This window comes from Panonychus citri, unplaced genomic scaffold, assembly GCF_014898815.1.
Source record: "Panonychus citri isolate SS breed McGregor unplaced genomic scaffold, ASM1489881v1 Contig00136, whole genome shotgun sequence".
Classification (NCBI taxonomy): Eukaryota; Metazoa; Arthropoda; class Arachnida; order Trombidiformes; family Tetranychidae; genus Panonychus; species Panonychus citri.
The window spans coordinates 1614818-1624127 of NW_026515541.1; the positions used below are offsets into that span (position 1 = coordinate 1614818).

The 9310-nt window shown below is 32.9% G+C and overlaps 2 protein-coding genes across 2 annotated transcripts; one reads left to right on the top strand and one right to left on the bottom strand.

Moving 5' to 3' along the window:
• Window positions 1-85: 85 nt before the first annotated feature.
• On the top strand, window positions 86-430 carry LOC128392478 (E3 ubiquitin-protein ligase RNF180-like). The gene has a single exon (XM_053352505.1). It carries the CDS (start codon window positions 86-88, stop codon window positions 428-430), a length of 345 nt encoding a protein of 114 aa, XP_053208480.1.
• Window positions 431-865: 435 nt separating this feature from the next.
• LOC128392205 (unconventional myosin-Va-like) lies at window positions 866-9211 on the bottom strand. Its single transcript, XM_053352186.1, has 14 exons — window positions 8989-9211; window positions 8413-8776; window positions 7387-8139; window positions 7081-7232; window positions 6786-6927; window positions 6434-6568; window positions 6016-6161; window positions 5511-5829; window positions 5249-5344; window positions 3235-5111; window positions 3011-3140; window positions 2723-2933; window positions 2235-2630; window positions 866-2122 (listed from the first exon to the last, which is right to left on the bottom strand). The coding sequence occupies exons 1-14, from the start codon at window positions 9133-9135 to the stop codon at window positions 1864-1866; spliced, it is 5127 nt and encodes a 1708-aa protein (XP_053208161.1). The 5' UTR covers window positions 9136-9211; the 3' UTR covers window positions 866-1863.
• Window positions 9212-9310: the final 99 nt, after the last annotated feature.

Below are 9310 nucleotides of genomic sequence, written 5' to 3' on the forward strand. Positions count from 1 at the left end.
TTGCCTTTTTTTTACCAGAGGCCTTTACATTTAAATGGATTGAAGAAAGTGTGACATTCAAAGGCTCTCAATCGTTTTAACAGCGATGTTCAAATGTAAAAAGTGTCGAAAAGATTTAATCAAATTGGAAGATGTTGTCAACAGTCATGGAGAATCAGCTGATGATGATTCAGTTTCATGTAGTCCCGAGAATTGGTATCTAAATGAAGAGAGTATCAATTCAATTACTTGGATTAAGGATCAAATTGATTGTTCGTTATGGACCAAAGGTAAATTAAGTTGTCCTCACAAATGTGGAGCTCGATTGGGATCATTTAATTTCATTGAAGGTCTTCGGTGTAATTGCTCAAAATCAATTGTTCCATCAGCTCATATAATTAAGAAACGTGTCGATTGTCCATCACAATTGATCGTTGAGATACTAAAATGAAATGAACAATTAAATTTGATATAAACAATAATTAACATTGGAAACCAGGAATACTTTTAATTGTCCATTAATTTCATTTGCATTATCAGGCACAATCATTATAGTGAAATTACAATTCAATTTTACACTTTTTCATCATTGACCTTTTTTTAATTGAAACTAATCAGAATTCAACAATACTTGAAATCATCAATGTTTACTGGTTAATTTAATATCTTAATCACCATTTAGGTAAATAGAGATATTAATAGTTTAATATCATTTAACTGATTATCGTTGATTTAAATTGTTGAACAGATACTGTCAATAATTTATTTGTAACATATTTACTGAAGACAATTAATTGTTGGTTATGTTAATGTCTTTGTTGTTAATTATTGAGGATGTTGCGATAATCAACTTTTTCTGTTTCATAAATGATAATTAATTAAACAATTTTTTAGATTATCATTTGATTTTTTTTTAATTCACTGGGTGTTTTATATCACTTTTACACTTTTAAATAGACAAGAGGTAAGAAGTGATTTACATTTGATAATATTAATAATTAGTAAATCTAAATTGTTACATTGAAAATTGCACTTTCCATAATTTATTGGAGTGATGTTGTCGTAGTTAATTGTGGTGTGTCCTTTAAATTATATGTTATAATTTACTTGTAAACCTTTGAAAATCTTAATCACAATTGATGTTTCATTATGACAAAAAAAAAGTGAAAGTTAATCATTTGCTTGCCTTTTTTGTTGCTCTCACTCAATATTGCAACAATTAACACACAAAATAATAACACAAATAAACAATTGATATCATTTTATGGTCAACTAACAAAATATTGATTAAGGAAATAGTTATAACTGATATCTAAACATTTTCTGTGTATTAGATTAACATTAAATTGTCAACCTTGTGGGATTGTGACCTGATACTGTCTTTGTGTGAAAAAATAAATCAAATTGGTAAAGATCAACGTTGATTACTGGCTAACAAGTGTAACAATTAGTAAAACAACAGTAATCATAGATATTCAAGAGACAAGGAGAGAGAGAGAAAGAGAGAGATGATACAAGTGTCGGAGAAGACGAAAAAAAGCCTAAGTGAAAAAAACGAAGTAGAAAAATTAAATAAATTAAAAAGACAAATCGGATTAACTACCTTAATCTAAACTCAAGGTGATTAAATAAATAGGAGAAAGGGGTGGGAGGAAGTGGTTGAAGTCACAGATTAACAAGAGATGCAAATTACATTCAAAAACAAATGAATGTAATAATTGTGCTTATGAACATGAGATGAAAATCTCCAAGGTTGACTTGATGTTCAAGTGAATAGCCTTCGGTGTTTTTTATGCCAACATATTCAATTTTGTATCTCTTTTTTTCCTCGTTGGAAATAGTTGATTTGGCTTTTGTTGATTCAACAAAGTTTAGAGAAGAAATTTAAATTCTAATAAGAACTGTTCCTAATCCCTTTTTGATTAAATCATTTGGAATGGTAATTGTCTGGAATCGTACGATCGACGGGTTATACGGAATGGTCACTGTAAAGGAAAACTTTGTTTCCATGAGGAGAGTAGACGACTGTGTATCCCCACGGGTTTTCTGGAGGTGGAGTTGAACTTGTTTGATGAATTGAGGTGAAATCGGTCCTTCCTCACCGGCAGTGTAAAGAGTAAGAATCTTCATGATTTGTGATGAACTGTAGGAGATTAAGCAGACGAAAAAAAGAAATTAGTGAAGTGTGAGATGATGAGCAATTATATTAATAATTTAAATCGACTGAATTTCAAGTTTGAGAGAAAAATATTTACCTGAGTTTGTTGCAAACTTCAACGATTGTTTCAATTGAGCTTTCAGTCTTTTTAGCTTGGAGTAATTTAGTTGCTTGAATAATCGGCTCTAATTTTTCAACTACTTCATTGCAATTGGGTATTTGCTGTTCACGAGCCCATTGTTCAAGTGCTGAAAGATTGAATCTTATTTGCATCGCTTTTGTCCAATGACAAAGGTCCTTTCTTAATAGTAAATTGTTGAGAGCACTTGCACAAATAAAGTAAAACAATTGCTTGAATATTTGATGAATTAAATCTGGCTCGACGACATGAAGAAGTACAATCTTGTGTAGTGTTGATAGTTCACGTATCAGTGTTTCGGTGTGTTTCTCAGTCGGTGAGTTGGGAAGACTATCTTGATCTGAAACACTGGGCCTATTAATAGATGAGAATAGAAAAAAATTAATCAAAATTAATCAAAAAGTTAACTTATTTTCACATAACAATTATCTATCAAATAAACTAACCTTTGTGTGTTAGCTGGTTGAGAATAAATTCCCGATGAGGCCAAAGCTTCATGTTCTAGTATTGCTGGAACAATTAGTGATTGAATCAATTCCTCTGCATGTCTAATTACTCCACTGTAAAGCCAATGGCAGAAATCAGCAAACATTTGACGATATTCACTGAGATCAAAGTTTTTAAGAGATTCATCACAAACACCATAAGTTTCATCGCCTGAATAAACAAAAAGAAAAGTAATTTAGATGGAATTGAAATTTTCCAATTGTTCTGGTGAAAAAAGGCAATATTACCTGAGTATTGACGGATAAATGTTACCATTTTACAACAATTAGCTAACCATAAAACATAATGATCTAGACTATTTTGCTTTTTAACGGTACGTTTAATGGAGATCATGTAATTGTTTAGGAGACTTCGTACCTGGATGAATGAGTATAAATCAACAAAACATATAATTAAATTGGTATCTTATTTTTTCCGTTAAATTAGTTACTATGGCGATACATCTACATACCATTAAATCATCATTAATATGATCAGTGTACCGGACACACATGAAAATGACGAATGCTGGTAAGTGAGGTGGAAATTTGAGAGCGACGTTTGGGTCCAAATTGATGACAACCATTCGCAGGATGAGCGATTCATCTTGTCGATTATATTTGAACATTCCAAGGGAATTTTTAATATCTTCTTGAGGTCCACTGTTCTCTTGATTGTTTTCGCTTTCATCTTGATCACCAAGAACTTTGTGACGAAGAAGTTTCAATCTAAGTGCTTTAACTTCTTCAGTTAACTGATTGCACTTTTGTTCCAGAAGAATTTTCTCCTGAAGAGTTCGATTGCCTTCATTTGATGATCCACATGAATCTAAACTATTCTTTAGTGATTTATAACCTAAACTACTATTTGATCGTAGTGAATCCATTTCTCCTTTCATCTCTTCCTTGGCTCGTTTCTCAATTTCAACCTCTTTCTCTAATTGTTTGATAATTGATTTGAAAGCAGAGAAAACTTCATTCTCGGCAATTGGTTCACGAATACTTGATTCTTGTCCAAGAACAATTGTTTTCAGGTTGGTTCGCTCTTCTCGAACTCGATCTAATTCTGATTGTAAGGTTGCACATTGAGAAGAAAGTAAAGCGGCAGCAGTTGAAGTCTCAGAGCTACTTGAAAAGTTTGCAAACGCTTCTCTCATTTCTTGATTTTCGTGTTTCAATTTAGCGTTTTCTTGTTCGAGTTCAGATAAACGCATCATAAGGGAAACTGTCGATATATCAGGTCCCTTTTCTTCATAGAAAGATATTTCATCGCTAGATTGTAGTTTCTCTTCCAAAGCGGAATATTTTCGTAAAAGTTGTTGGTGGGCAGTTTTTTCGGACTCTCTTTCATCGAGAAGTATTTTGCGTTCTCTTTCGAATTTAGCGACCAAAACTTTCTCCTTCTCTGCGAGCACCTTTTCAAGGGCTTCAGCATCGAATTTGGCCTCCTCTTTTTCTTGGGTTTCTTTAAGTTCACGAATCTCTTTATCTTTAAGTTTGATTTGTTCTTCAAGTTGATTAACTCGTTTACCAGCCAATTCCCATTCCACTGTAAACTTTTCAAATTCCATTCCAGTTACAGTTAATTTATTTTGGAGATTTTTAATTTCCATTTCAAGTTTATTCTTTTCATTCTTTAGATCTTCAATCTCTGCGTCTTTCTGGTTGAATTTAGTTCGTTCCGAAGTGATAGCTTGTATCTTTTGTTGTAATTCGATAATCTTGATTTCTAGACCCTTGTTAAGCGCTTTAACATGTTCAACACTTCGAGCTTCAACTTTGAGTCGTTTCAGCTCACGTCGAGCTAACCAACGGCGAACTTGACATTGGGCAAGAACAATCTTTTTACGAGTATCTTGGTATTTTCTTCGGGCAAGAAACATGCGAATATTTTTCTGTATAACGATTGCCGCCAAGTTTTGCTTGATAAGTAGAAACTTTCTCCGAGCAAGTAAACCACGTCCATATTTTTGAAGTCCAAAAGCCGATTGTTTAAGTTTAAGATACCGTTTACGTGAAATATAAGCTCTCCAATTGGATTGTATGATAACCGCTGCTTTAGTACACCGTAAATGTTGATAATGACGACGAGCAAGTAAACCACGGGCCAAGCTTTGTAATCTTAGAACAGAAGATTTTATCTTGATATAACGTCGACGACACATCCAACCTTTTATATTTCGTTGTAAGATTATTGCACATTCTCGAAGCCTTTCGGTTCGTATTCGTTCAAGTAAAGCGACCTGGCCAGAGCGGAAAAAGATCTTCGTTTTACCACACTGGTAAAGTGTTTGTTGTAAGTGATTCGCTGTTTCATGTCCAATCCGATATTGAGAATAATATTGTTGTTCTAAACAGTAAAAACAAAAAAGATGAATTGATGAGCAACTCGAAACTCAGATAATCTTAATTGGTTCAGCTAAACTGGATTAAGTAATAGATAAAAAGATAAGTTAATTACAATATAATGAGAAAATTTTTACTCACCATAAACAAGTTTAATGATCTCCATACAAAGCGCTTTAACTTCAGGTGATGTTGTTGATCCTGCTCGAACCAATTTCCGTGGACATGGGACTGGCTCTAAAAAAGTTGAATCAACAAAAAATTTGAAGAGGACGATAGATTGATTAATATCCAATTAGGGAAAAATTCAAGTTGAAATTGATATTGTTGATGTTGTTTATGGTTAACTATTGGCACATATTTTGACAGACAAATTGACAAAATCACGACGAGGTCAAATTACCTGCTTCAGATGTTTTCTTTGATTTGTTGACACTGAAAAGTAAGACACGATATCTGGAGGCGAAATCAGAGTAAGTCCAGCGAGATGGGAATCCATTAGAACTAATTTTAATTGTCTCAAGAACACCACAGGCTCTCAGTTGTTGAATTGCACGTAAATTTTCAAATTCAAAGGCTCCCTTGTTGTCATTTGGTTTAATACATCGTATATAATGAGGAGTAGTAGCATTTAAGGTTTTCATAAGAGCAGCTAAAGATTCACGGAACTGTGAGCCAACTGTTGCTTTGGCAATTTTCTGTTGTCGTTGTTGTTGTTGATTCTGAAAAGGAAAAAAATCAAATATAAAAAAAAGAGAATAAGAAAAAAAAAGGAATACAAAAAAGATGAAGTGCGAGAAAGAAGATGAAAAGAGACAGGTAACAAAAAAGAGCAATTTTCGTTATTAATGATTGGTTAAAGATGAAATATTGAAATGATGTTCATCTCTTTTGAATGAAAAACTCACTGCAGTAATTTTAAGTTTCTGTCCTGGTTTCTGAGGTGCCGAGTCAATACCCGAATCTTCATTGAACAGAGGTCCAATTATACTTGACCGTTTAAGTAAATCAATTTGCTCTTCCCAAACAGTGTCACGATTTTTTTCAAGAAAACCTGGTCAGGTGAAAAAAGAAAAATTCATAATGATCAATAATTAGTATTGAATAGCAACAGAACAGGTAAGAAATTGATGAAAAAGTGATAAGAGAGTGAGGGAGGGAGAGAGAAAGAGAGATGTTCATGTAATAACAGTTCACAATTTCGATTAATATAATTATTACGCTCTTTTTTCTCTTTCTTTCGATTTCTTGATTAAAACGAAAAAAGTTGCCTAATGACAACTTATTGATTATAAATTGATAAACAATGATCAAAATGATTAATACCATCAGCATGATAGACAACTTTATCGGCGAAATGTTGAATTATGAAGGTGTTTCTGGAGCCAAATTTAGGTTTCTGAAAAATTGGTCCGATCGTTAGTTGAGCGTATAACTTTGATACCCAAGTTTCATCAGTTCCTACGCAAATGGGTGGGAAACGGAACGATTGAGATGATAGAGAAAAAGAGAGAGAAAAAAAAGGATAAAGATTAATAAATATAACACGAAAATGTGAATAAAGAAATCACGATTTAAAGAGGTAGATTACGATACCAAGATTTTTTATCTTCTTAGCTGATTAAATCTACTTTTGTTTTTGAAGTTTAGATGAAATAATAATAATAACAATAATAACCTTTTGGCATTTTACATTCTTCATCTAAAAGATTGAGGATTCCAATTGGTTTAGCTTCAATGAGATCAATTACCGGTTGATTGTCAGTGAAAGTTATGAATTGCCAATCAATTCCTTCCCTAATATATTCTTCTTGTTCCAACTGTGAAATGAAACAATTGAATTGTAATTATTGTTTGTGGGTGAGAACATTGAATTGATGCGAAAATAAATAAGTTTTGTTTAAATAAAAGTAAAAATGGATTGGGCAATAATAAGTTTGATTATTTTGTTTGATTGTGCAATTTAATTTTACCTTGAATACGTGTTGATTGAATTGCTGTTGAAGAGCTTCATTTGCATAGTTGATGCAAAATTGTTCAAAAGAATTTATCTCGAAATGTTCAAACCCATAAATATCTAAAACACCAATGAAAACATTGGAAGACGAATTTTTCTCGGATGGACCTTAAATTGTACGATCACCAATTGATTATGAAAGGGCAAACAATACAGAGATAAAAAAGACACAATGAAAGATTAGCAACAATTTAATCCATCAGGTTGGTTAATTATCGGCGAACGCCCATGAAAAGTGAATAAAATGATTAATTGTAAATACCTAGAGCTTTGTTGATTAGAGCAACAATCCAGAGAAACATTTTCTCGTAAATGAATTTGGCCAAAGCATCTCGACCATATTGAGCTGAATTTTTACTAACTGGAGTAACAATTACTTCTGATCGACCCATTCTGATAACCTTATTGGTTAACCATTTGACGGCCGTTGCATGATCAAGATCAAGAAGTTCACAGAAACTGATTAGATGAGGATCGTCTAGATCAACTGTACATGATTCATCATCAACTAGACAGAATTGAATGTTTCCAGCATGAAGGACAGCGGCTATTATTTGAAATATTGTCGATTGTTGTTTATCAGTGAATCCTAAACATTGCATTGCCTCATAGAATCGACTAATATCATCACTTGGATTAGTTTGCACGTTCCCTAAATAGGAGAATGAGTATTCCTCGTTAAGTCTAAGATAATCCATGTTACCCGTTTTAAAATGATTGCACAATTGATAGAAGATGTGAAAATTTCGTTCCCCCTCATTTTGCCAAGAGACACGAGATTTTTCCAGTAAGTAGGTTCTCATATTACCACCGATGATTGATCTTGTTTGCGGATCCATCATGATTTGAATGTATTTACCAAATCGAGAGGAATTGTCATTACGTGTTGTTTTAGCATTACCAATGGCTTCCATGATTGGATTACTTGCAAGAACTTTGTTCTCAATGTTTGATGAATGACTACCAGCAATGGAAGCAAAATATCTCATGGCAAATTTGGCGGAAACGGTTTTACCTGTAACAACGAGAGGGAATAGAAAAGTTTACATAATAAAACAACAATTAGTTGGTGAGAAAATGTAATTGAAAAATTAAAGGAAAGGAAGATTTATGAAGATAAGAGAGAGAGAGATGAATGGATTAATAAAAAAGTAGGAAATAATGATAACACAACCATTGTAAAAGAATGCTAATAAAAAAGGTTCACATAAAACGGATGCTAATCATTATCTTCAAAAGTAAATGATCAAATGATTTTGGTTAATTGAATGTTCCTTGTTATTATTACCTGCACCACTTTCTCCACTGACGATAATCGATTGATTACAAGATTCTCTTTCCAATTTTGAATAAGCATCTTCAGCAACCGCGTAAACATGAGGATCCAATTGACTGGTTCCCAATGACCTATGATATGTTTTAATTGTTTCCTCTCCATAAATGTCAAGCTCAGCAAATGGATTAACAGCAACCAAAACGATACCACACCAGGTATAAATTGACCTTTGATCTAAGAAACGTACGCGTAGGTTATAAAGAACTGCTGGCTCATGAAGATAAGAGAGACTCGTTAAATCGTTAGCACCAATTAGAACATCTGGATTACGAAGTGGAGGCAATTTATCGACACTTTCGATAGTGAGAGTTATCTCCTAAACAATGAAAACGAGAGAAAAAGGGTAAAAATGAGATAGAAAATTTGTTTGAAAATAAAACAACAAACAAAAAACAAAGAGGGCAAATGAACAACAAAAGGAAAGGAAAGAAAAAGAAAACGATTACTCAGAAAACAGGTAACACCAAAAAAGAGAAATGAAGAGAAAGTAAAAAAAAATTGTAGCAGAAAAAAAAAAGAATAACAAACCTGGTGATCTTCATCAGTGACGATAAGAATCTTATTCTCTGGGACATAATTTTCTTTGATAAAGGCTAATTTCCATACTTGACCAGTATCCGGAGTCCAAATTCGTGAACCTTTGGTGTAAAGATCGGGAAAAACCGATGAGGTCATAATTAAACCATAAAAACTACAATTAAGGAAAAATAATTTAACTCTTCATTCAAATGAAGATTTTGAAGAGTGAAGTGAAAAGGGGGCGTTTCCTTGACCAAAAATTCTCTTCTTTTTTAGTTACCATTTGTTCCAACAGATGGCGTTCGATAGAAAAACTAGTGACATCTATTGG